The 26,299-nt window shown below is 48.5% G+C and overlaps 5 protein-coding genes across 5 annotated transcripts; 2 read left to right on the top strand and 3 right to left on the bottom strand.

Annotated features, from left to right (window-relative positions):
• Positions 1–34: 34 nt before the first annotated feature.
• Positions 35–2,172, bottom strand: EV420DRAFT_1508910 (choline ethanolaminephosphotransferase). The gene is made up of 12 exons (XM_060471453.1): positions 1,983–2,172; positions 1,849–1,930; positions 1,681–1,799; positions 1,582–1,629; positions 1,480–1,535; positions 1,408–1,430; positions 1,240–1,357; positions 1,110–1,193; positions 922–1,063; positions 563–877; positions 282–504; positions 35–227 (listed from the first exon to the last, which is right to left on the bottom strand). Exons 1-11 carry the CDS (start codon positions 2,045–2,047, stop codon positions 303–305), a joined length of 1,254 nt encoding a protein of 417 aa, XP_060336774.1. The 5' UTR covers positions 2,048–2,172; the 3' UTR covers positions 35–227; positions 282–302.
• Positions 2,173–2,286: 114 nt separating this feature from the next.
• EV420DRAFT_1261209 (uncharacterized protein) lies at positions 2,287–3,591 on the bottom strand (the record flags this gene model as incomplete). Its single annotated transcript, XM_060467055.1, has 8 exons — positions 2,287–2,520; positions 2,573–2,593; positions 2,649–2,667; positions 2,718–2,817; positions 2,878–2,971; positions 3,029–3,111; positions 3,161–3,391; positions 3,444–3,591. 8 exons carry the CDS (start codon positions 3,589–3,591, stop codon positions 2,287–2,289), a joined length of 930 nt encoding a protein of 309 aa, XP_060336773.1.
• Positions 3,592–3,912: 321 nt separating this feature from the next.
• Positions 3,913–6,792, bottom strand: EV420DRAFT_1261364 (major facilitator superfamily domain-containing protein; the record flags this gene model as incomplete). Its single annotated transcript, XM_060467064.1, has 22 exons — positions 3,913–3,933; positions 3,989–4,091; positions 4,148–4,182; positions 4,231–4,266; positions 4,321–4,345; positions 4,402–4,443; positions 4,552–4,616; positions 4,667–4,800; positions 4,852–4,919; positions 4,972–4,996; positions 5,046–5,065; positions 5,117–5,137; positions 5,193–5,377; positions 5,430–5,499; positions 5,546–5,614; positions 5,715–5,739; positions 5,844–5,886; positions 5,931–5,949; positions 6,000–6,093; positions 6,148–6,251; positions 6,423–6,499; positions 6,553–6,792. 22 exons carry the CDS (start codon positions 6,790–6,792, stop codon positions 3,913–3,915), a joined length of 1,521 nt encoding a protein of 506 aa, XP_060336772.1.
• A 163-nt stretch (positions 6,793–6,955) lies between these two features.
• EV420DRAFT_802874 (Alpha/Beta hydrolase protein) lies at positions 6,956–8,291 on the top strand. Its single transcript, XM_060483514.1, has 7 exons — positions 6,956–7,311; positions 7,367–7,401; positions 7,452–7,593; positions 7,648–7,734; positions 7,794–7,853; positions 7,915–8,082; positions 8,134–8,291. Exons 1-7 carry the CDS (start codon positions 7,083–7,085, stop codon positions 8,205–8,207), a joined length of 795 nt encoding a protein of 264 aa, XP_060336771.1. The 5' UTR covers positions 6,956–7,082; the 3' UTR covers positions 8,208–8,291.
• Positions 8,292–9,965: 1,674 nt separating this feature from the next.
• EV420DRAFT_1636500 (putative peptide synthetase) lies at positions 9,966–26,126 on the top strand (the record flags this gene model as incomplete). Its single annotated transcript, XM_060476596.1, has 50 exons — positions 9,966–11,061; positions 11,111–11,259; positions 11,308–11,571; positions 11,625–11,806; positions 11,857–12,046; positions 12,098–12,586; positions 12,637–13,201; positions 13,251–13,406; positions 13,456–13,631; positions 13,679–14,011; positions 14,064–14,552; positions 14,605–14,871; positions 14,924–15,030; positions 15,084–15,096; positions 15,144–15,263; positions 15,318–15,456; positions 15,507–15,536; positions 15,586–15,708; positions 15,770–15,885; positions 15,935–15,995; positions 16,042–16,135; positions 16,188–16,334; positions 16,386–16,638; positions 16,684–16,921; positions 16,978–17,179; positions 17,231–18,211; positions 18,260–18,545; positions 18,592–18,695; positions 18,755–18,773; positions 18,827–19,046; positions 19,100–19,249; positions 19,301–19,430; positions 19,479–19,555; positions 19,608–19,672; positions 19,721–19,736; positions 19,788–19,924; positions 19,972–20,100; positions 20,152–21,307; positions 21,361–21,695; positions 21,746–21,806; positions 21,860–22,113; positions 22,169–23,133; positions 23,181–23,483; positions 23,531–23,644; positions 23,699–23,966; positions 24,019–24,624; positions 24,681–25,068; positions 25,126–25,778; positions 25,834–25,920; positions 25,974–26,126. 50 exons carry the CDS (start codon positions 9,966–9,968, stop codon positions 26,124–26,126), a joined length of 13,656 nt encoding a protein of 4,551 aa, XP_060336770.1.
• Between the last annotated feature and the right edge of the window lie 173 nt (positions 26,127–26,299).

The following is a 26,299-nucleotide window of genomic DNA, read 5'->3' as shown; positions in this document are numbered from 1 at the left end:
CGCGGTACTCTTATCTCTAGGCTGGAGTGAGAAGGCCAGCGACAGATGTAAAAGTAGATCATTTCTTGACGTCATAAGTACTGGATACAGCACAAACTTAGGACATGAAAAACTACGGCAGCAGGTCGGATACTACTTGAATGCCAACACCTCTAAGATCTAGTCTATCTAATCAGATGCTGTACGCGATGCAAACGTGTTTGTTAATACAAGAGACCTAAAAGATACTGCCAGAGAGGGCCATCAGTATTGCATAGGGTGATGGGTCGAAAGAGACCCACCATCAGAGCAATATATGAATCTCACACCTTCTTTTCCTTGGTAGCATCTCTCCAGATCCCTGCAGCATCCTTCTTGCGCACGGTGAAACAAGCAATACCCATGTAGTTCGTGATGTCGTTGATGACCAGCGTACAGAAACGGGCGTAGGTAAACAATGATATAGCCAATGTTCCGTATACAAACCAGGCTGTACTTCCATGTGAGTACTGGATAATGGGCGGCCTATTGAAGAGAAGGATCAAGATGAAGTATAAGATTAAGTGGCAGCAATTGGCGGTACCTTCCGAAGAGCCTAGGCAGGTTCGCATCTATAGCCCCGATAATACTCCATATCCACATCCAATCCCAGACGGGGAAGGGTGTGCTCGTAACATGGGCCAGGATCATTCGTCCTACTTGATGGGCGAACTGAAGGCCCCAAGCACACAAGAACGGTACAAACAGACTCGAGTTGATAATGGCAGAACTGTGGTATGCAGGGTATGATAGCCAGGCTATTTGAATAGCCGCGGCAATGGGGTATGGCAATAGAAACAGTAGCGGTCGAAGAGTGGACTTCCCAGCTGCCTTCATCGCTCGTCGAACATTGAGATAACTAGACCGCGTCAGATCCAGTTAATGCATAAACGGACAACATACCTCGAAACAATGTTGAACGCCAGGCCGAAGGCAGCGAACACCATAAACGTTTCGTTCAGTCCGACGTTGGGTATCTTGGAAAACGGCGGAAGGTGCTCAATATGTAAAAATGTCAGGATGCCCTTGTCCCAGAATGACGGCCCTGCAAAGAGTTAAGAGCTGCGATGATTCAGTAGACGTGGACTTACCAAAGAAGCCCGTTATGAAGTAAATGGTGACAATCATCAAGATACCTTCCACCGGACCAGAGAAAACGCCAAGGAAAAGTTGACCTGACGCGAATCAGACGAATATGAGTAACGAATAGTATGCACTTACCAGTATGATACTCTTCCCATGTAGTCAAATAGAAGTTGGCCAGGGTTGCAACTTGGGATGCGACAGTCCACCACGAGCGTCCCAGATTCATGGCCTGGGCGCAAATGATGACCTCCAACTGACAGCAACTTCAAAAGGGGCAAGAGCGGTGACGGTCAACGATCTTACCGTCGTGTTGAGAGCGTCACATCCTACAGAAGAAATGAGAATCAGTCGGAACAGATTCAAGTCGACGCGCACCGTGATCGAACATTTCCCCCAGTGGACCCGCCATTCCAGTTCTTCGTGCTTGTTTTCTGGCCCGATATTGAGTTTGATTACCATCCAAAAGACATGACATACCCGTCAATAGCATCAAAGCTCTGATAAAGAAAGAGACCTATCCCCCACCTAGAATAACAGTCAGACGTTGTAGGAAGCTGGAAACAAAGTAACACTCGCGTAAAATATACCCAGGATGGCAGAGCAGTAGCGCCACCCTTTTCCGTCAAATAAGCAGGATCGTAATATAGCATCGTTAAAAAGTTCATGAAGACTATGCATAGTCCGGAAAGCGTAATCTAGAATATCCATTATATATAAATAATCATGCAATCAAAAACAACTGACCGTGTTTGGCGCAACAGTCATAGGCCACAACGTGACAAACCAATTCCAGAATGGGTTCAAGACATATCGAGAAACCAAGGACCTATTCCAGCAGTCAAGATTACTTCGGATGGATGACGGACAGAAATACCAACTTGTCTACTCCTTTATACGTGTATTTTTTCAGGTTTTCAAGCGACTGTTTTGGAAGGTAGCCCATGTCAATGCGCCTCCTCTAGCACGTACTGGGTATTTCAGAGGCGCAGAGGTCCCAGGCGAATGACACAAACGACAGTGATTGGACGGAAACGGGCAGACGAAACCTGGTGGAGGATGAAAAAAAAATCACGCCAATCGGCTTGTTTATTTCGGTGGACATCGGTATCTACCATCCGGTCCGGACATCCGACGCACGTTGTTCCGAGTGCCAAGAATGTCCAACTCCGAGTGCCCTGACAGCTACTTTCCTTCTGCAGCTTTCACTGGCTTATCCTCCTCCAGTGCAGGACGATTCGGTGTCCCTGCCGTCGTACCCGCATCCACTGGTAAAACTATTCCTGTAATCCACTTCGCTTCTCTGCTAGCCAAATAAAGAATGGCATAACCTACATCCCAGGCGTTTCCTTCAATTTTCATGAGATTTTGATTGATGCGTGCCTTCCGGAGCTCTTCGGTCATTCCCATTTCACGAACCTTTTCAACATAGAACGTGAATGTAGGTATAGTTTAGGCTCGGAACGCGTACCATAGGCGTGAAGACCATACCCTGAGGAAGATATACTAAGTAACGGCAGTTTGCATTTAGAACTTGAACGGCTTACCGGGGCGACGCAGTTAACACTAGCATTATACTTCAGCCTGATAACCTTGTTCAGGATAAGTTCGCTCACCGAATCAGTTCGGGTCCATGGTGTGCAGCCATAGCACGCGTCAGCTGGATGATGGCACCCTTGGATGTGGGATAAAGAACTCCAGGATGTCCACCCTTCACTAATGTGGATGGCAAACCGCGTTAGATCCGGTTCAATAACAGATAAAAGAATCGTTCACAGCCAGATACGGAAGACAGATTCACAATCGAGCCGCGTCCGACCTTTCGCATCTCAGGAATAGCATAACGAGACATGAGCACCATGCTGGTGACCTATATGGATGTCACAGCGAGCTCATGCAAGCATCTGGTGACTTCATGATAACTCACGTTGGTTCTGAAGTCCCTGTCCCAAGCCTCCAAATCGACATCCACGACAGTTCCACGCGCCGGGCCCCCAACGTCAACACCCACTTATCACTTCAGCGGCAGACCCGCATTCAACATATTGAGTATACTTACCAATATTTACCAATATATGTACGGCTCCGAAAAGAGCCACCGTGCGAGCTACGGCAGCTTTACACGATTCCTCATTCGTCACGTCGCATTCGACCACTTCCGATATGCCGCCTTCTGCTGTGATCATTCGTTTCGTTTCCTCTGCCCATTCTGGATTGGAGTCAAGGAGGGCGACCTTGGCGCCTTGTCGCGCGAGGAGAATGGCCGTGGCGCGTCCATTTCCTATTTCACCTAGACTCTGTGTGAATATCGCATATTTCGAGATGGGAATGCTTCTGTCAACCTGACATTCGGGAACCAGCCCCAGTAACGATTGCGACCTGGGACGCTGCGGTGAAATTTGAACAAAAGGTAGGTCGAACAATGCATACATCACCATGGAGCTGGAAAGCGAGCGGAGGTTTGGAGGTTTGTTCGTCAATATCGATCATGAGGGTAGGATGGGAAAGACCAGAGAGTAAACTGCTAGCGGCAGCTATGTGAGATTTCGCTAGCTAGATACAGGTCATAGGATCAGGCGTAGGGAATAAAAGACCAGGTCATCCGCAGTCAGTTAGCGGTGGAGCGGACTGCTTATTCTTCGATTGCCACCATCAGAAAAGCTAGAAGTTGTTGGAGGAATCACAAGAGCGCGATATCCCTTCATCTCGGACCTTTTCTTATCTATCGCATGCTTGCTTTCTGCAATAGCCAAAGAACACCATCTCATTGGCTCTGGATAAATTTCTACCTGACAACAGACATTGCGATCATTAGAGGACGTATCGGAAATCCTTCAGGTGGAGGTGTGAGAATGAGATGGACAAGTACGAAGAAGGTTAGGCGTACCGCGTTCTCCCATTCCGTCTTGTCTTGCATTCCCGCTTCTTTCGACTTCGCGATATCTGGAGGACCGTAGACGCGATCACGACGCTTGTTGAAGCCGAGCATGCTATGTGAATCGCGATCAGTGGAAGAAAGATATGCACGGTAAGCGAAGAGACTCACTAAATGAACAGCACAATTTGGCATACAAGTTTAATCTAGGACGGTTAATTTCGAGCCCTGCGAAGTAGAGGAACGGTATTTACGCAGTAACCGGCTAATAGCCCAGCAGTAGCAGATGGCTGATGCAACGTGGAGTAAGCAGTGTATGGCGTGGAAAAAAATGAGAGGCTCACATAGAATGGTGCCTGAGATTGTTTGCTGAACGAAGGTCAGAATGAGTGCATATGCCGTGGAGAATGAAATAGAAATCTCACACAACAAATGGTCCCGCGACGTTTCCAAAACAATATGCGGTGCTATTAATATTTAGAGAAATAGATTGAAATATCAGCGAAGTCCTTACAAAATAGTGGCAGAGGCCAAAGTCTGGGCAGTCGCATCATGAGCATACGGCATCTCTTGACTCGCTACTACTTACCCGATGCGTGTATCCACCCATATTAGACGATACCATGACCAGGCCGACAGACTACAGAAACCATCAGTATTTATGTATTCGCTGCATATTCTAACACTCACGAATCCAACGGACTGGCAGTTGACTAGCCAAAATGATACTAAACGTTGCCACACATGTTCACGGGGCAAGTATGCCATGCAGGCAGCCGATACTACGCAAATAATGTTGGCAGCCGTGGCAGCCATGAGACGCGCTGCGAAACAGGTTAACTACTAGCCAATCATCCGATTGGACGACCTCTTACAGTTGCGAACGTTCAAGGTAATCACACCTCCAACGATGAGAGCTGCGATTTGTACCATGTCACCAACACTAGGAAAAGGTTACTTTAATGGGATATTCGGATATACGATGATCTCCCTACCTTTTGAGCACAGTTGTCTTCGTCGCTGAAGATGTCATGTGAAGAGCATCCGCAAAGATAAAAGGCATACGTACTGGAAAACCCCATATCCTTGCTACGTAAGATGGGTTAGCAGGATGCCCTTCATTCATAGCCACATACTCACATAATGATCGACGAAAAATTGCTAGATATGAAGGCCTTCAGTCAATGTAATCCACGCAAAAGCAAAAGGTCATTACCTGACCACGCCATTCGGTATCGCAGCTGCGAATACAGAAATAAAAAGAATAATAATCTTCGGATCCGTAGCAGAGACCAATATCTGTTCTTTCTTGAACTTCCGGTTCTTGATACCAAGTTGATTGCCGGCGACACGCTGTACGGCCAGGACGCGATACTCGGGACTGAAGAAATTTGCAGAGGCCTGCACCTCGGATGACGAATGCTATACTAGCAATTACCAGAAGATAACATACCGGCGAATCAGGAAGCAAAAAGAAAACAGCGATAGCCCATGCCATAGTCACGGAACCTAGGATGTAGAAACTACAGAGGCGTGAGAAAATTCTGGTATGAGCTTGAGGATGCCTACATATATTGCCACTTCTCTGGACCGGCACGACGGTCACTAATCGCAGAGATTCCCGCTAGTAATGTATAACTGTGAGCAACGATGCACGGATTAAAAGGTACATACTAGATACACTGTGAACCATATTTAGATTCTATATTAGCAGAGGTCGTACATTTTGAAAACGCACTAGCTTCCGATCAAACCGCCCCAACCTTGAATTCGAATAAAGATGTTGGTGCGAATGTCGCAATGAAGGATAAACGCACCGAGACCGGAATACCCTAGAGCACAATGAATAGCGAATACACACACCGACAAAAAAGAAACATACAGATGAATTGACGGAGAGGAAGCTCTTGCTGGTGATCATTAGCACATGAATTACCTCGACGCGAATCCTTACTCTCGTATACCACCATCCGCTTTCAAAGACATGAATTAGAGCTAGAAGTAAATCAGGAGAATCACATACGTCATTAAAGTCAAACAAGGCGACACGAACGCCTCAAATATGCCCAAGAAAAACCGATTTATCATGGCAGTTCTGAAGTTGGTGCACCATACCACTATGCAAGAGATCAGATATCGGATTCATCGGGAAGAAGTAGGTTTGGTCTTACTAGTAAGAACACACAGACCCCAGATAAAGACTGCGCATGACAAGACTCGTTGTGCAGGATATTTTCCGATAAGAACTTGCGCCGGATATCTAACAGAAAATAAACTCGCAAATGCTGACGTTAGAAGCGAGAAAACTTACTGCGCTATCGCATAACCAAAGTATACCCTGCAAAATATTCAAGACAGATTGAAACGAGCGAAGATTGTTACTTACATGCTTCCGAGCCAACTGCATTCAAATGGTAGTGAGACTATACCAAAGGGCCATCGTTACACGTACTTGAATTGATTACCGCGAAGATTTAAATCCGTCTGGAAGCCAAAGAGATTGGCATAATTAAGCGCGGTTTTCTGAAAAGCCGAAGTATCAGCTGCCTATGTAACAAAAGCCACGGTGACCGTACATCCAAAAACTGCAGGGTCTGAGTGATCAAGAATATCGGGAGAATGATGAGGTCTATTTTCCACCGAATGCGCCTATTCTGCGCAGAGGTGATCTCGCTATGATTGAGGCCTTCCTTGTAGATGGTATATCCGACGTTGTTTGTCTCATCAACTTCTTCGATAGGTGCTGGGATATCAACATGGCGGACTTCACTCTTCTCCTTGTCGATATCGGTTGAGTAAGACGATTCTGTGGCCATAGATGTCGAGCGCTGGAGGGTCGTAGCTTCAGCCATGGTGCACGAGAAGCCACGTCTATGTCTAGTTTATTTATATCCGGCCTTAGGCACACGGAAACATCACAGGACCAGACGAGAGTTGTTTGGGTTCATATCGGAGAATACAGACACCTCAGCAGACCCTACATGAAAGAAGGATCTCGCGACAGTCGGAAGTGATCCACAGAAAGAACTCAACCGGATCGTGGAACCATCGAAATGCTGCAAGATAAGGTCCGTCACAGGATAAAGACTAAACGACCTCCCATGCCATGCCTGACCCTGTACTTGCTAGTCCTCCAGCTGACTGTTGTTTAAACTGTTTCCCCCATGAAGGGGTGCCCCGAGGCAAATGGGCTCGAATTGCGGATATCGAAACTTACGTCTCGAAACCAGTACCCGAGAGAAATACAAAGCAGATCATCTTGTATTTTCCAGACGTATGGGGAATCGACATATTCGTGAACGGGCAGCTTTTAGTCGACTACTTTGCCAGTCAGGGTCAGTTGGGGGTTCGATAACAAGACGCGTTGGCTGACAAATCAACAAATCCCAGGATTTACAGTTTTGGCTTTGGACTACTTCAGGGGGGTAAGGACGATAGCTCTCTTTCTTTGTATTGCAACCATATGTCTGGATAGGACTCCGTACAAAGGCACCGTAAAAATCGTCATGACCGCACCACCAATCCGAACTTCGATTACGAAGCGTGGAAGCAAAAACACACGACGTTTGCTGATAGCAATGTACCGAAGTGGATCGACGCGGTAGTTGAACAGTTCGGTACGATTCCAATCCCTTGAGTATCAAGAAGCGCGCACGCTCACTTGTTTGCAGGTGGTCCTGATATGCAATATGCAGCTGTCGGTTATTGTTTCGGGGCCCCGTATGTCATGGACGCGCTTCTAGAGGGGTCACAATTTTGTTCGTTTGCTGAAGCGCTGAAGTTCCAAAGGGTAATTTCTGATATCTCCTATTGAAAGGCGCGGGGGCTTTTGCGCATCCTGCTTTTCTCAAGGAAAGCCATTTCTTCGCATGCGCTAGTGAGTCGACCTCTCCCGGTAGGCTTACTGCGGTACGAAATCTTATATCGAATGCTCGTAGAACCTCTACTGCTATCTTGTTCTGAGGTAGACCATACCTTTCCCGCAGAGTCGCGACACAGGGCAGAGGATATCCTCAAGGAGAAGCAAACGCCTTACCATGTTCAGCTGTTCTCTGGAGTAGAGCATGGATTTGCTCTCCGCGGAGACATGTCTGACCCATATCAAAGTGCGTAGCATTCCAATTTCAGTGTTCATATCAGTTTTCATGAATAAAAAGGGTGGATCAAAGAGGAGAGTGCTGATGCCATCGTACGGTGGTTCCGTTTCTGGATGACATCGGGGCGCAAGTAATGGCTAGGCTGACGCAAACGGCGTCACATATGTGTATTTCATGAAATTAATTTGATCTTTCATCTGAATCGGCCTCACACCAGTTCCCTGGAACGGAGACGGCACTGTGGTAATCCAGTATCGAGAGAAAGAGCCACAAGAATCAGGCTTGCCATTTTCCGCCGTATTCTCGTTCTACAGCTCGTTCCAGTCGCATGCGACTTACATATATAGCAGCGGCTGTCGAGGATATCGAGAGGAGCAGTCGCTCATGTCCTGACTATTGACCTGCTCGTGACACCTCCGATAATGCATTGTCGGAGTGGACCCTGCCATACGATGGTAAAACGGATAGGGGAGCTATTTGAATCTCCAACGACTTGGAGCATGGAGCCCGAGTGAGATGGCGGAAGGGTTCGGCCGAAAGGTCAGCACGTCGATTATACGGAACTCTGGACGCAAATTTCATGTTACAGCACATCATCTTACGTGTACACCGTGTTTGCTGACTTTTCTACGCCATGTCCGTACTTAGTTCTGGACGCCCTCTATATGTCCGAAAACTCCGACGCCTTGTTCGAAAGTCGTACCTAAGCGTGATTCCTGCGCCGTATGAGCGTCTACGAAACGTTGAGTCCTCATCGAGCCCCATATTATTGAGACTACCTGGAGGCCGGAACGGCTGAGGCACATTAACACCTTTCGGAGGTGTCTCGCGCGTCCAGAGCTACATGGTCAACACCAGGTTCATGAAAAATGGGAGCCTTATGGACCTAAGCAATCGGTTTGGTCGGCTTTATGATTATTTCTGTCAGTCTGGCTGGAAAATGTATGAGCCATGAAGTCTTTATGGCAACATTTCTTCAGGGCCAACGTCTTTCTCAAAAGACCATCCGAAGATTGCAATCACTCGCGTCTGTTATGCGCCTAGGTAGGCACAGGTTGCGCACTCGGGGCCGATAGTGACATTCTCCACAATTATGAGCGGCAAGATGGTGACGGAACGTTATGACCGTAATATTTGAGATGATTTGCTCTTCCCTGCCAGATTTTCATCAGGGTGCTGTCTGTGATGTCACCTCAGCAAACTTATTTTTCGAATTATGGGCCGTAAGATACCATGAACACGCGAAGAAACTAGATACAACTTTCATTATTCGTTGGTTGGACAAGGGTATAGGTAGAGTCGCGCGGTCGTCAGGTCCAGTGGCGTTCGTGCACATGTGTGTTATTAGCAACCGCGCCGGGTCGTCGACTGCGAACGGGTTCGAAATTAGTCGTCAGAATTCTCAAACGGCGGTAAACCCGATAGAACTGGCTCTTTATTGAGCCTTCCTTGATCCGCATATGGATATCAGGGCGTGACCACCGGGCTAGGAGTCGTATGGTAAGTTCAACGGTTCTTACCTGAAATGTACTGGAATGGAGCCGTAAGGTTCGTGCTTCCAAAGCCGTGATTCTCGCAAGCATCATTGGCCAGTAGATGACTCCAGCGCATGTTCACTGCTCTCCAAAAGTGAACAACCACATGCTTTTCATACAGATGGAGACTGAATGTACTCTGGAACGTAATCTCTTCGGAAAATTGATATTGAGAGAATCCCGGAATCAGAAACTATCTGATAAGATCAGATAGGTCCAGGTTCAGTGACGCAGGCCAAGATTAGGCAGAAAATTATCTGATAAGATGCGAATGCTTGAATTACCGATGTAAAAAAAAAGCCCCCGAGACAAGTACCACAGTCCTGGACGTACTGGAAATCATAGACGGCAGCAAAGATGGATTCTTCGTCGCCAGATGAGCCAGTGCGAGCGTTACCCCCAACTCGTATTCCATGTTTCTTCCCTTCCATCACCGGTGTTGCCCAAAACCCGCTCACAGTCATCACATTCGATGTTTCCGCTTCGGCTCCTGCATCAGCAGATACTCTTGCCTTCGCTACAGTTGTGCGCACGTTGATAGGGACGACTGGCGAGTTCGCGTTCAGGTTTCAAGACGATGCTTGCGTTATCGCTGAAGGAAGAGACGAGCAAGACGCGACAGAGCATTTGGTTACGCGCCAGAATTCCCGGGTGACCGGGCTAGAAGCTATCGAGGTTCAGCTGTCTTCGTCGTCGTTGACGACGGAATCCAAGGTGCGCGCAGGTCCCGTCGCTGTGGCCGACGATAATTCCCACACTCACGTGCCTTCGCAGACCCTCGCAGTTGCACCCGTTTTATTCCATCTCCACATTAGTCCCTCGTCTCTTGTCCTCCGATTCTCCGAAAAACATATTCCGAATTCTCTTGCATGGCGGTTGCTACACCTGTATATCCAAGAAAGCGGTATTGCTGTTGCCAGTACCAACGACGATGAATTTTCTCTCGTAAATCATCCGCCGCAGGGCTTTCCGTTCTCAAATGAGCGGCCAGCTCTTCTCCACGGTGCATTCCTCCAGAAAGCCGCTGATAATCCGGACGCAACGGCCGTTGATTTCTTGGATGCTCAAAATGCGCCTCGTCGTGCTATTTCTTACCGCCAACTCGACCAGCAGTCGTATAACATTGCCCGGATTTTGCGCTATTTGGTCCATGAAACGAAGAGTATTATTCCATTGGCACTACCTCCTTCTCCGGAGCTTTATGTCGGATACATATCGGTCCTACGCGCAAGCTGCGCGTTTTCGCCACTTCCGGGTCTGGATGCTGCACCAGTTGAGCGTATCGTAGAATTGGTGCGGGACGTTCGTGCACCAGTCGTTCTTGGGATAGGGTCTCGCCCTGAATGGATGGATGCCGTCGAGGACGTGCATTGGGTGGATGTAGCATCTGCTGTAGCACCCGAAGAGGCACCGTTGGAATGGGAGCCACCCTGCGAGTCAGACCTAGCATATGGTGCGTGATAAATCTCAATACTTGGAATAATTTATTCATATTTCGGTAGTTCTTTTTACTTCTGGGTCGACAGGAAAACCCAAAGGTGTCCAGATTACCCATTTGGGGGCCGCATGTTCAATCTCGTCCCATCTCGCAGTTCGCGCTTTGCTTCCAGGAACTCGCTGGTTCCAGTTTGCTGCCTCAACCTTTGACCCGGTAGGTAGATTCCTACTCTCTGTTATCACCCTTTCTCATTCCTTCTAGTCTCTTATGGAGACGTTTATGAACTTCTCGTCCGGCACGACGATATGCGCTGCGAACCGTCAACGTCTATTGACAAATCCGGAAGCTGTTCTTTCAGAGCTCAGCTGCTCTCATATGATGGCTACCCCAAGTTTTGCAGCTATGCTGCGTCCCGAATGCATAGGGTCGTCATTCGAGCTTTGGACCATGGGTGAACGCCTTTCCGAGCGCGTCATTGATGCATTCAGCAGACCAGACCAAGGATATGTCCTATATAATGCTTACGTGAGACCTATCTTGTGGGGGGTAGATATCCATACTAATCCAGCGTTGCTCAGGGTCCGACGGAGGCTGCTATCAATGTGACATTGCGTCTTCACCCCCGTAATGAGTCTGGTTCACGCCTTGGACCACCTATATCGACCGCTTCTATGATGATTCTGGATCCAACCGAACCCGTACTTGTGCCGCTTGGGTTTCCGGGAGAGCTGGGCTTAGGAGGTCCTCAGCTGGCGAAAGGGTATGTCCATATTTTCCATCATTTTGCTTGTACTCATATATGAGTCATAGATACCTCAACATGCCAGAACAAACAGGCCGTGCATTTGTAGAGATTGATGGCATTGGACGCGTGTATCGCACAGGTGATCGCGCACGCATCGTAATCGACGAAGATGGTCAGTGGTCCGGAATCGAATACCTCGGTCGCATGGGAATGGATCAGGTAAAGCTTAGTGGTAGACGTGTGGAATTGGGGGAGGTATGTATTTGCCATCATATTCTAGCTGGCCGGGACTAAGGTTTTTTATAGATTGAGGCCATCTTATCCGCCGTCCCTGGTGTTCAATCAGCACACGCCGTCGTTCACAAGTCTGACTCTGGAGCCGAACAGCTTCTTGCTTTGATTACGCCGGAAGAAAAGAGTCTTATAGACGAAGTGGGCCGCGTTGCTGAAGCTCGCCTTCCCGCCCATATGCGACCTGTTGGTTATTTCCTTGCGCAGACAACCCCCAGGTCGACGGCGGGAAAAGCAGATCGTAGAGCTATAGCGAAACTCGTAGCGGCGCTCTTCTCAGGATCTCAGGCTAATGATAGGGTTATGGAGGATACTGGAAGTGAAGTAGATCCTGAGATCCTGAAGACTGTTGTTAGGCTGGTGGCGGAGACTGCCGAACTTGACGAGGCCTCCATTTCGCTCAGCAGTAGCTTTATCTCTCTCGGCATCGACTCCCTACGTGGTGTCCGTTTCTTGACTCTTGCTCGTGAGGCTGGTTTCAAAAGTTTAACCATTCTTGATGTGGTTCGTGTCATGCCTTTTCTTGACGCATGAGCTCATGTAATTTCTATCAGCTGCAAAACCCGACACCAATGTATCTTTCTCGAAAGCTCATGGAGAGCCAAGACCAAGATACTGATACCAATGCTCCTACGAAGCACGTTGAAATTTTGGAGAAGTTCGCAGCCGAAGCAGGTCCCGCCGTACGGCAGGAACACGACCACGTGAACCGGATCACGCCGGCTACACCTATGCAAGCTAGTTTACTTGCTCTATACCTACGTTCTGAAGGACAGTCCGGGTATATTAATCATTCCGTTTATTCCCTCAAAAAGGAAGTCGATTTGGAACGCTTCAAGCAGGCATGGGAGGCCGTGGTCCGCCACAATGCGATATTGCGCACTTCGTTTGTCCTGGTTGATAACAGTACTATCAGTCCATTTGCGCTGGTTTCTGGTGAAGAGTGCGACATTCGCTGGATTGAGGACTTGGGAGAGGATGTCGACGTTTTAATAGAAGACTACGTTGAGCGCACACCCAGAAACCTGTCCCTTCGCCACCCATGGGCAGTGGCATTGATGCGCAATGGTGATTCCTCTGATGTTAGGTTTGTGCTGACGCTTCACCATGCGCTTTTTGGTGAGTTTTTCATGTTGTAAATCAGTCGCGCACTCAGCAAGGATCATAGATGGTGCTTCGCTTGCGCTCATGCTCGAGGAACTGGCTATTTTATATCACGATCCCAACGCGGTTGTTCCTCGGGATGATTTCAAGAATGCCATTATTGATGTTCTCAATGCTGATATGGATGCGTGTAATGGTTACTGGGTTGAGGAGCTCAAAGGTGACCCATCCAAGACGTAGCATGTTTCATTTTCTGACTATTGAACTAGATTTTACTCCTGACTCTTTTCCTGATCTCACCGGCCTTCGGCAGTCCGCTAAGGAGCCGGGATTCCATGTATCGACGGTGATGTCGTCGACGTCCATGTCTGACCTTGCTCGCAAGGCTCGAAAGCTGAATGCAACTCCATTAGCCGTGGTACAAGCTGCGTGGGCTAGCATTTTAGTATGCAATTTTTCTCCGTTACTTGCATTCTATTGATATCTGGGTAGCTTGCTTACTCTGAGTCCGACGCCGAGGACATCGTCTTCGGTAGCATTGTTGGCGGTCGTACGTCCGAAGCTCTCGAGCACACGGTCGGTCCCGTGTTTACTGCGGTACCTGTGCGCGTTCGCAATGTCACAGGAGCCACTACAGGCGACCTCTTGTCCCGGCTAGTGCAAAATAATGTCGACAGTCTGATTAAGCGCCACCCTCCTACCGCCGTTCTAAGCGGTGACAATGGTATCATCTATGATACTACAGTTGCTTTGCAGCAGTTCGGACAGGGGGCATCTCAGACCGAGTTATGGACATCAGCAATATACCCAGCTATGGCCACGGAGGTAGAGCTGACATTTAGTAGTATTTCTATATGAGCTGACCAAAGTGTTCTAGTTTGCCGTCGTCCTTGAAATTTGGCCTGAAGAAGGGGACTTGATTCGTCTTCGAGCAACGTGTTCGAACAATGTTCTCATCCCCACAGCTAGCGAGAACATGTTACAACAGTTCGATGATATCCTCAGGAATATTCTAGACAGACCAACAGACTTGCCTTTTTTGCATGCTACATCTGGTGTTCGACACGAGTTGCAGGCGTCCATCAATCCAATGCCAACGCTCCAGTCAGTGTTGCCTTCGACTCTCATCCATCATGAGTTCGAACAGAATGCCCGGTTACAACCCGACGCCCTGGCTGTTTGGTTTAAATCTGACTTGACGCACCCAGAGAGGGACATACGCTGGACCTATGGTGAGCTTGATCGTCGAGCGAACCAGCTAGCGCACCACCTGGTCAAGACTTATGGCGAGCTCTACGACACACCAATTCCTCTGTGCATGGAAAAGTGTCCTGAACTCTATGTCGCTATACTGGGCGTGGTTAAAGTTTGTTGATTCACAGTTAGTCTTGCCGTATTCCTTCTGACGCTTTATCTAGGCTGGAGGTTGCTGGTGCCCGGTAGACCATGCTGCTCCAGAGCTACGCCAGAAAGACTTGTTTCTTCGAGCTGGTGGACCGGTCGTGCTGGTTGTGGATCAGGAGGCATGCCGCGAGTTACGGACGGCTATTCCCGAAGGACTAGATGTTTTAGCCCTTGACGACGTGCGATTACTTAACGAACCTGAAAATGCGCCAGTCGTCGACACTAGCTCAGCCCATTTAGCGTATCTGATCTGGACAAGTGGTACTACCGGTGCACCGAAGGTTCGTGACTTCCTCTGACGCTCGATTTCGTCACTCAGTGTATGCCTTTCAGGGCGTGCCGATTGAACATAGAGCGGCGGTGCAAGCTCTAACAGTGTTGCAAGAAGCGATTCCATTCAATTCTCCTGGTGTTCGGTGTTTGAATTTCTCTGCATACACGTAAGCATAATTTTTTCAGCGACACCTTCCAAAGTCTGACATTCGTCTCCTAGGTTTGACGTCTCAGTAGGTAAGGCCATATTTTGACATCAAGCTTAACTGAATGGACAAAGATTCTTGATGTTTTCTATGCTCTGGGAAAGTCATGTGGGACGCTTTGTTCTTCTAGCAAAGACATTCTTGTTGGGCAGTTTGCAGACGTTGTCAATAGCTTCCAAGCAACGCATGCATTCGTACGCTGTTTCTTCTACGGACATGCCTGACAACTGACGAATAATGTGATCAAGTTGACTCCGGCGTTTATGGCGCAGTCCACATTGAGTGCCTGTAACTCACTTGAAAGTCTTATCAGCATCGGAGAGAAGCTGCCGGATACTGTAGCGGATGCTTGGTCTCGACCAGGAACAGTATCGTTGAACACATACGGTACGCAATCTGCACGGTCATGTCTTCTTTTGTTTTGAATACTCTTTCAGGTCCGGCGGAAGCCACTATAATTGCGACATGTAAGGCATTCTAAAGGCGTTATCTTCAAGGTTTTTAATGCTAGAACAGATCGTCGTTTCCAACCGAATGAAACTACCAAGGCTCAGAATGTTGGCCTTCCTATCCCGACTATCAGTTGCTTTGCCGTCCAGAATGAACGTGTTCTACTTCGTGGCGCTGTGGGCGAACTGGGTACACCTACTGTCTCTGTTTAGCTATATCAACCGGCTCATCATGATCTTTCTTCGTGCAGCTCTGGGTGGCCATCAAAATGCTCGCGGATATCATAACCAGCTTGATATGACTTCGAAGAAGTTCATCAACCACCCTATCGCCGGGAAGATCTATTTGACTGGGGATATCGTTCGCGTACGCTCTGCGCAACTAAATATGCGTATATTGTTGACCGTTACTGTAGTTCCTTCACGACGGTACGTGCGAATTTGTGGGTCGAAATGACGACTTGGTGAAGCTGGGTGGTGCGTGTCCCTTATACTGTTGTGAATGTATCCCAATATCCACCAGGTATTCGAGTCGAATTGTCCGAAATAAGTGCAGCACTAGGTTCTTGTCATGCTCTCGCGCGAGAGGCGTCCACGATGCTCCTTTCTAGACCCGAGTAAGTTTGAATCGTACGTCAATCTGTCATGTATTGACCCCATCAAACGTAGTCGTCCTCAAAAAGTTGTCTGTACCTTCATCTCCGCACCCACCCTTGACAACGATGGAAATGTGTGCACTGACCATGAAGCCGTTGCGATTGCCTGTGCTGCTAGGAAGCATGCAGATTTATCTTTACCCGTCTTCATGCATCCGAAGTACGTATCTTATGGCTTTTGATATGTATTTGACTCACATCGCATAATCAGCGTTATCGTAGTGGTTCAACACATTCCACATACTGCATCTAATAAGGTGGATAGAAAAGCACTAGGAGAATATTATGCTTCGATGGATATTTCGGCATGGGAGTCAGCCATTGCTGTTGCCATGGGCGACAACGACGACAAAGCCTGGTCTCACAACGAGGAAAAGATCAGGAACGTGCTGTCGGATCTTACAGATACACCGCTTGATTCTATCAGCAAGACTACTCGTTTTGCTGCGCTGGGCATTGATTCGGTAAGTCCATATCCGCTACCTTTTGTTTGCAGCTAAACGTAGCAGATCCGCGCCGTTCAACTGACCTCGCGCCTCCGTGGAGTAGGTCTTCCGGTCGCTGTCAGTGATATTCTACGCCATCCGAGCACCAAGCAACTGGCTAGAATGGTCCTGTCTAGCGAAACGGACGAACTGCCCAGCTCAGTGCCTATATCTGCATGGTTCGAAGAGTTCGACTCGTTATGGCGACCACATGTACAACGTACTCTTCAGGATGTGGAGCGTATCCTCCCGTGTACACCCTGTAAGTCTCATCTGCGAATCAACGAGTTTGGAAAACTTACGAATAGCTCTTCTAAGTGCAAGAAGGCATGTTGGGTGAGACGGTAAAACATGAATCTGCATACTGGTCCCATCGTCTCTTTTCGTTTGGAAGGGCCGTCGATTTAGACAAACTGTTAGAAGCATGGACGGACGTTGCGACCCGCACAGAAGCCCTAAGGACGGTTTTTCTCCCTGCAGCCGCTTATTCCGTTGCCGGCACTGATACAGCCCCTTCGCCGTTAGTGCCGCTTCTTTCTTTGTGGTTGTACCGCTAATTCTTTAATGTCAGAGTGTTCATCCAAGCGCTTCTCTCGCAGCCGCTCGTTCATGCTTCTCGCCAACGATGCAATAGACGAAACGTAAATAATGATGCAGAGCAAATTGCTCGGAGCATCGTCGTGTCACGAATCGGGTCACAGTTACCACCTTGGTCGCTCACTATCTTCAACACAGACAACGACACTCAATCTTGGTTAATGTTAAGCATACACCATGCACTGTACGACGCAGATGCCATTGGGCACCTTTTGGCTGATGTACAGACTTCCTATCAGGGAGGCAGTCACATTTCCCGCCTACAACTGTCGGGCGCTCTGTCGCTGGTGTCTGGCAACACTGACCCAAAAATGTCTGATGTTTTCTGGCAGGATGTTCTTAGCCCGTTCGCTGACGAGGATGCCAATTTCTGGCCAAACCTGTCTTCTGACGAGGATTCCGGCCGCAAGACTCGCTTCTATTCTGCTTCCTTCGAACCTGACAGGAATGACCTTGCTCATGCTGCGAGTGAAGTCCAGTGCTCCATTAGTCACGTCTTACAAGCTGCGTGGTCCTACGTCTTGTCCTCGTACCTTCGAACAGATAAAGTTGTTTTTGGAGAGACGCTCTCTGTTCGCGTAGGAAATGCCAAGCTGGCAAGTGCAATAGCCCCCCTGATAACTACCACTCCAGTCGCCGCGAGCATCGTCGGAAACACCTCACCTCGGACTCTCATCAGTGCTATTGCCACCCTGTCTAGCCAGTGCGTAAACTACAGATTTGTTTCACTGCAACGACTCCGTCGAATACTTCAGAAGCCCGTTCGCCAACCAGTCTTTCCGGCAGTCTTTGTCATATATTCTGTGGATGAAGAAGCCCCCTCGCCAACTATTCCAAGCTTATGGGCTGACTGTACTGATATCGCGAGCCTTGGCGTGGAGCACCCTCTGGCAGTTAATGTTGCCGTCATGGCTAATAAAGTGGTTGTGAACGTACTAGGAAGTAGCGACTTTATGTATGTGTCACGCATATTCCCGGTGTTGACTTTCTGACCAAGCAACAGGGCTTCCAAACAAGTAAAGCTACTGGCAGATCAGTTCAGTGCGGTGTTGGAGGTTATGTTAGAATCCTTGGACAGACCACTTTCGAACCTATCGCCTAGCCTCAAGGAGCAACATCTCTCTGTGTTAAGGTCGATCCCCGTCCCGACTTTCTCGAGTTCATCCGGATTTGAACCTATCCAATGGCTTTCAAAGCGCGCGCTCACTTCTCCAGATGAAGTTGCCATTTCTATTTATAAAGCAAAGAAAGGCACTCACTCCACGTGGACTTTCAGAGAACTCGATGAGGTTCGTCGAAGAATGTCACCCGTAGTTTGAATTAATTCCGTTCTAGGCCTCCAACCGCATCGCTCACTGGATTCGTCGGGGAACCACATATCTAGGTGTTATTGCATTGTGTATGCCCCAGTGCCATGCAATGTTTGCTTACCAGTTCGGGTGCGTTCTCATTGTCACTTCAAGATTCAAGAAGATGCGACTGACGTCCAAATGGTCAGGATACTGAAGTCTGGTTGTGTAAGTCATCGTTCTATCACTTTAAACACTTTGGCCTTAGAACTGTGTGCCAGGTTTATCTTCCCATTGGATATGAGATTCCTGCCTTTCGCAAGAGGTTATTGTTCCGCACCGGAGGTGCTTCTTTAGTTTTCACTGTGGCGAGTTGTGCAGAGGACTTCGTTTCTATTGAACCTGCAAGGATTGTTGATATCGATGATACGCAACACGCGCAGCAAATCTCCGGCTACCCTGTATCTGCACCGGCATATTCGGCCCCCGAGGTTGTTTGTAGTGAGTCTATAGACGTGATTGATCATAACCTCTATTCTAACTATCTATCGTAGTAATGTTCAGAGACGGACATCTCAGTACTTCTCGCCCTTGCTTTGTTTCCTCGAGTAGCTTGGTTGCTTTGGTCGAGGCATTTGCTTACAAACTCCACCGACACCACTCGCTCAACGATGCGGGAGAATTCCTGAGCTGGTTACCCCTATGTAAGAAGGCAACATGTTTATCAATTTCATGCTTGTTGACATCTGAGTCAGCATGCGATGGTCATCTCCTCGAGCTCTTATTGCCATTGCGCACGGGAATGGCCATAGCAAGTGTTTCGCGCGTTCTTTTACAAGACGACTGTCCAACAGTCCTCAATAACACCGGTGTCACCCATGCTATGTAGGAGGACATTTGTTATCTGATGTCCAAACTTATTTACCCTCGCAGTTTACTCCCCGCTTGGCTAGAGCGCAAAGGCGTACGGCCCTGCGATGTACCCAGACTACAGTGCACGATTTTGACTGGTCAGTAGCTGGACATTCTACGCTTCTTCGTCCTCATTTTCTCCCTTACAAGGCTATCTTTCTCATTCTCCTCTCTTGGACGAGTGGACTGGATCATCCGATATAACTGTTCTGTCGGTAAGCTTGTATATTGCATTTTTTGGTACATGCTAACCACTCAATCAGGCATTCGGACTCAGTGGTGAGTCACCTGGTCTTAATCATACGCCCTGACCAAGACTCGTGCCTTCAGAAACGGCGGGTATCTGCTTTATGGGCAAGTACTGCTCCACGACAACAAACTGGAATGTTGGGAACATCGTTAGTAACTATGCAGCCGTCGTCCTCCGTGCCGAATCAATACAACCCACACTTCGAGGCGAAGAAGGAGTGCGTTCACTCTCAGATTGCCAAATGCCTCTACTAATCAGAGTTAGGAGCTATGTTTGTCGGGAAAGTCAATATCTCCCGGTTACCTGCCGGGTTCTGTGGGACGCTTTGTCCTTAACACTCTTTATGGACCTATCCTCAGAACAGGCTTCGTAGCCCGTGTCAGGGCTGATGAGGTGCGCTACAGTTTTCCTCTCGTGATCACGTTCTTAACTCGTCTATGACAGTCGGTCGACTTGCTTCGTCGTGATGAAGTATTCCTGCGAGAGCGAAAGCTCGATCTTGCCGAGATTTCCGAAGTGGTTTCTTCTCTAGCTCAGCAAGGTTTAAATGTGCACACGCTAGCACTTGATCATCCAGAGGGATTACAGACATACGTTATCACGTTCATATCGCGTTCAATGAACGCCGACCCACTTTTGGGCTCGTTGCCGAATGTTTGCACAACAGATGCAGCACTAGCGCGAGCTCTACTCTCTACTTGTCGAAGCCGACTACCCCCGTATCTGGTTCCCGACTTGATAATTCCCTTAGACTTTATCCCCCTTGCCAATGTTTTCTCTTCGCTGGTCGATCATAAACGTTTGAAGCATGTGTTCATTCGCTCTTCTTTGGCGACTCTAAGTGGTCCGGGCGAACAGTCGTCTGTTTCACGTCCTCTTACGGCACTCGAGAAAGAGATATGCAGCATCATCAGTGGCATTACACAGGTTCCCGCTGACGCTATGAATGCCGACACAACGACACTGGAACTAGGGATCGATTCACTCAGTGCAATTTCTTTGAGCTTCCAGATGAAAGCGGCGGGCTTCTTTGTTCCTCCGCATGTCATTCTCGCTGGACCGTCCGTATCTAAGCTTGCTAAATCATCGCGGTCACTCGTCGAGGACAGGAACTATGTATCCACATGGGAGATGGAGACTCGTCTGGAGGAACGGATTCGGAGTCGTCTTCCGGATCATGACATCCAGCTCGTCCAGCCTTGTCTACCATTACAGGAAGGGCTGGTGGCTCATACGCTCAATTCGGCTCAGCCCATTTACGTCAATCACTTCGTCCTACGTATCAACGAAGCAGATCTGTCTCAGCTTCGCAATGCAATCAATGAGACAATTACGGCAAACGACATCCTGCGAACCTGTTTTTTCGTCGACGATAGCAACGTGGTCCAAGTCGTTCTTTCCTACGTCTCAAGCATCTGGAAGGTTGTTGAAGTGCCTGATGACGAGGATCCTCTGGTTATTCTTCGCGGAGATATGGGTGCCGTTGAACTCGACGTGGTGCAAAATCTCGGGACCCGACCGCCCATTCGGCTTGCATTATATTCGTCGAAGGTCAAGTCGACATATCTTCGTCTTACTATGCACCATGCAATCTACGATGGTATGTGGTTAGCTTAGAGGGAAAAGTATCAACTTGACATGTCTTCTGCATAGGTGAATCGCTGCCAATGCTCCTGTCAGAGATCTACGAAAGATACCTAGGGTGTTTTACCCTCCAACGACCTCCGATTAGTCGCCTGATCGGCCATCTTGCGCACCAATCACAAGAGTCGGCTCGCTCGTTTTATTCTGATTACCTCGATAATGCTCCCAAGCCCGCCCTCACTCATACATATGGCAACCTTGAATCCAATCATCAAAGACACGTTCTCGACGTACCGTTGTCTGTTCTCGAGCAAACTGCGCGCGCTTTGAATATCAGTCTTCATGTTCTGGCATTATCAGCATTTGGGATTGCACTAGGGGAGCATCGGAAGAGCAGTGACTCTGTACGTTGTCGGGACAATTTTAATCTATTCCTTCCTCATATTTATCGAAGGTTTTCGGTGTCGTTCTCTCGGGACGCACATTACTCGTCGACGGAGTGGATAACATGCTAGGTATGTCTCTTATTTCTATTTGATATCTTTTGGTGATCTCTACCACCCTTCAGCTCCCTGTATCACCACTGTACCCGTCCGGGTTCGTGCTGTAGACGCTCAAATCTTTGCCGATATCGCGCGCCAGGTTCAGGTGGACCTGTCATCTGTGATGGAACATCAGCATACTCCTCTTCGTTTGATACAACGGTGGCTTGGTTCTGGCGAGCAACTTTTTGATACGCTATTTAATTTCAATCGCTTAACAACATCCCCGTCCTCGTCCCATAATCTCTGGTCAGTACTGGAGAGTAAGGCAGCCATCGATGTAAGCTATACACTCCGTTCGTTGCCTATGATCTATGAACTCATCTTAATCATAGTATCCGTTGGCTGTAGCGTTTGAATCTAACCCAAGCGAAAACACTGCCACTATCCTCGCTGGTTATACGCCTGGCTTCGGCTTGAGTGCCTCTGTCACTTCCCTATTGACCCGTATAACCAATCTCCTTATTGATCCTAACCAAGCCGTGATGCCAACATTGTCTTCACCGTCCACTCAAGCGCCAGTGGAACGCCCTTCGTATGACCCTTCGACCTGGTCGTCTCAAGAAATTCTAGTTCGGGACGTAGTTGCCAAACTTTGCAACGTAGATCCGATTCTTATCACCAAGGACGTTTCTTTCATTCACCTCGGAGTCGATTCCATCACTAGCATTCGCCTTGCCCAGCAGCTAAGAGCTGAAGGCTTCACTGTTCCTACATTCGCCATCATGCGTCATCCTTGTATAGGGGAACTTGTGAACTACGCTAACGAATCTTCCGTGGATGTGTCCGAGTCCGCCGACGCCATTGTAAGTGCCTTCAAAGAACTTCAGGCGCAACTTCGTAGCAAGTATGAGCCTTCTATTCGACTTCTTGCCGAGGATGACATAATCACGGCAATTTTTCCTGCAACACCTTTGCAAACAGGAATGCTCACCCAGACAGTCGCGTCGAGCGGTAGGCTGTACATGGGGGACCACGCGATCGAGCTACATCCGTTAGTATCCACTCAGCGCCTGAAATCTGCATGGGAACAAATAATTGCGTCGACCGACATCTTACGTTGCTCGTTCCTTGCATGTCCAGAAGGCGATCACGCTTGGATCGCCGCAGTTCATAGTAATGTGCCCATACGCTGGACGGAGTACTCGCTTTCTTCCAATGCAGAAATCCGCTCAGTAGGTCAGAAAATTAAGGATGCAGAAGCGATTCAGGATGGGCATGCGTTTGAGGTGCCGCCGCTATCCTTCCACCTTATATGTGCTCCAGATACGCGAATTTTGATCGCTTTAATTCATCATTGGTGAGAGTTTTTTCTCTCTACCGTATTTCGCTACTCACATAGCAAAGTCTTTACGATGGGCTTTCTCTGCCTTCTATCTTCGATGATGTCGCTGCTGTATACCGTGGACTTTCACCTTTGAAGCGTCCACAATTCCCCGAAGCCGTACCGTTCATCCTACACAGCTCTAAAGACGAGTCAGACTTTTGGCGAAGGCGTTTATCGGAGTTCTCTTGTGCGCCATTAACAAGGAAGCAGGCAACTACGGCACGTGGACACCTCGCTCGAACTCTACTGAGCCTTCCTGAAAGCGCTCTCAATTCAATCAAAATGCTGGGTGTGACTGTCCAAGCCGTTGCTCTTCTAGCATGGTCGGTGATTTCCTGAATTCTCTTTCAGATATCTTATACTTCCTTAGGGGCAAAACATTGGCTAGTATCACTGGTTCACCGGATGTAGTTTTTGGACAAGTCGTCTCTGGTCGTGCGATTGAGCTTGACAACGCATTGCATGCCAGTGGTCCGCTTTTCAAGTGAGAGCCATTTCCTTTGGTCTAGAAAATTCCTTAGTGTTAATATGACCGTAGTACTATTCCATTCCGGTTCACGTTATCCGAACTGGCTTGGACAAATGCCGAAGCCGCTCAAGCGCAGCATGTGTCAAACGTACAAAGTGAACCTCACCATCATGTCCCTCTTCGTATTATACAACGAAAGTGGCGTGCCGACGCCTCCACCGGAGAATCGCTCTTCGACACCTTGTTTGTATTCCAGCAACACACTGGAGAACAAAGCCGATCACGATTAGATTTGTGGGCTCCATACAGCCTGTCGAATGACGCGTCACCAGCCGAGGTCGGTCTTCCTTCTCGATTATGTACCTGCCATGCTAACTTGTTTTTCTTAGTATCCTTTGAACCTCGAAATCATTCACGCAAGTGACGTTCTAGAGATTAGAGCGGGGTGTCAGTCTCAAGTCTTTTCTGAGGACGAACTCAGAGGCACCCTTGAGATCCTACGGAAAACCCTTGAAAACATCATCCTGAAACCTTCGGATAGTGTCCTGAGCTATCCCCCCAACCTCAGAGAGGTAGCTACTATCTCCCAGGAAAGCGCCGTGCCTTCACCGTCTAAAAGTAATGCCGATGAGCGTGAGCCTACTCGGGAATTTTCGCCGAACGAGGCGGTTTTACGCGATATCTTTTCGAACATCTCCAGAATACCTCTCGAACGCATAGGATTGCACGCACCGCTTTATGCCCTCGGACTAGACTCCATTGCTGCGATTCAGATCGCATCTAGATGCCGAAGTCAGGGACTCGACATCGCAGTATCTGACGTATTTGTGGGTGAGACGATTGCGGGGATCTGTAGGAATTACGAGGCATCTCAGAGTTCTGCTCATGAGGCGACGTCTACGAGAGAACTCGTACAAGAACACGAGCGCACGCAGGCATTAGAGCTCCTGGGTCTTGGAGACGAGGACATTGAGGAAATGCTCCCTGTTCTTCCTGTATGCTTTGACCAAGGCTGATTCTTCTATATTCGGAAGCTAATGTTTTCATTTAGGGTCAACACTATCACCTTTGCGCATGGCTCAGCTGCGGTGGCACGTTTTACGAGCCGGTGTTCGTATACAAGCCCTCTGAACAGCTTGACGTTGACCGACTACGTCAAGCATGGGATGCTCTTCGGAAACGCCACAGCATCCTCCGCACCGTGTTTGCTGCGACTTCCTCTTCCAATGTTCTCCAAGTTGTTGAAAAGAACCTTCCAAAGAGCGATCTAAACTGGACCTTTGCCGAATTTGACGGGGATTTCGAGCAGCACGTCAAAGAGCAAGTGCGAATAGAATATCGCCGGCCATCGACCTTATTTACACCGTCAGGCCGGATCAAGCTTGTAAGGGTGAGAAACCAAGACGCGGTGTTACTCGTGCTCCATCACGCTACGTACGGTAAGAGACGACTATCCTCAAGAGTGATAGCCCCTGTTGATGCATTATTTCTACTAGATGCCTGGTCTGTCCCTCTTCTGGTTGCAGATTTGTGCGCATTATACCAAGGTTTCGACTGCAAGAGTGCTCCAGACTTTACCGGGTTCGTCAAACATGTCTCTAATATGTCAGATAAGGCCGCCGAAGCCGCATTTTGGCGGGACTCGTTGAAGATTAATGGCTCTTCACTTCTGGAACCCAAGCAGACTTGTTCAGATCTGAAGCAGGTGTTTGTGCGAGCTCCCGCTATCATTAGTTCGACAGACTCGTTGCAGTCGCGCTGTCAAGCCGCTGGTCTTGGCCTTCAAGCCTTGGTGTTGGCAGTCTGGAGTCGTGTAGGTAAGAGCTTGACAGGACAAGACTCTCCTGTGTTGGGCGTGTACCACACTAGTCGTGCGGCCTCCTTCGACGACCTCGAGAGGCTTGCAGGGCCTTGTGTCAATATTTTGCCTATGTGTATTCCAGCAGCTGGTCTCGGTCAAGTCGGCGACGTAGCGCGTCAAGTTCAAATAGATCTCGGAAGGCGTACTGCATTCGAGCAAAGCGCCTTACCGGAGATTCTTCAGTGGGTTCAGCACGACGGTCCGCTTTTTAATATCTTCATCAATCTCCTTTGGCATGGCAACAAGATCCGGACGATCTCTCAGGATTCGCTTCTGCGGATTTTCCCTGTACGCGTGTTTTAATTTTTGTGTCATGGACAATTCGCTGATCGTTCCTGCCAAGGTTGGGGTGCCTACTGACTATGCTGCTCAAGAGCCTTTCGAGCTTCGGTCGTCGGTCGACGCATTGGATCTTTCATATCTTCCCAAGGTATGCGCGCAGACCTTGTACTACCATGAATTAGTTCTGATTGACGTTGCTAGCATGGGTTGTACATTGATGTCGCTTTGAATGCGGAAACGAACACGATTGGAGTTGCTGCTCGCTGTCATGAAGCTATCCTGAATGAGGAAGAGCTTCGGGAAGTAATTGGTAGTTTCGCGGACGGAGTAAAGGCTGCTATGGACGAAATATGATCTATTATTTAAAGTACGATAATTATTGGAGAAATACAAGGTTTCTTGTGTCAGTTCTTGACTTGCGTCAACTGACCGGGCTTTGGGTGTGCACGGAATCGCATCTACGTCGCATATCAACATACCAGGTCTTTAGGAAACGATTATCCATGTTTTTGAGTCGGCTGGAGAAT

Source organism: Desarmillaria tabescens (genome assembly GCF_030435595.1).
Source record: "Desarmillaria tabescens strain CCBAS 213 chromosome Unknown EV420scaffold_4, whole genome shotgun sequence".
Taxonomy (NCBI): Eukaryota; Fungi; Basidiomycota; class Agaricomycetes; order Agaricales; family Physalacriaceae; genus Desarmillaria; species Desarmillaria tabescens.
Note: the sequence above shows the minus strand (reverse complement) of the source record. Positions and strands in the feature narration are given on the sequence as shown.

Excerpts from the sequence above, each read along its gene's own strand:
- EV420DRAFT_1508910 (XM_060471453.1), bottom strand. The coding sequence starts at position 2,047 with ATGGGCTACCTTCCAAAACAGTCGCTTGAAAACCTGAAAAAATACACG. Across the intron at positions 1,931-1,982 it reads ACGTATAAAGGAGTAGACAA|GTCCTTGGTTTCTCGATATG; the intron begins GTTGGTATTTCT and ends CTGCTGGAATAG. Across the intron at positions 878-921 it reads GCGTTCAACATTGTTTCGAG|TTATCTCAATGTTCGACGAG; the intron begins GTATGTTGTCCG and ends GACGCGGTCTAG.
- EV420DRAFT_802874 (XM_060483514.1), top strand. The coding sequence starts at position 7,083 with ATGCCTGACCCTGTACTTGCTAGTCCTCCAGCTGACTGTTGTTTAAAC. Across the intron at positions 7,594-7,647 it reads CGCGGTAGTTGAACAGTTCG|GTGGTCCTGATATGCAATAT; the intron begins GTACGATTCCAA and ends ACTTGTTTGCAG. Across the intron at positions 7,735-7,793 it reads TCTAGAGGGGTCACAATTTT|GCGCGGGGGCTTTTGCGCAT; the intron begins GTTCGTTTGCTG and ends TCCTATTGAAAG.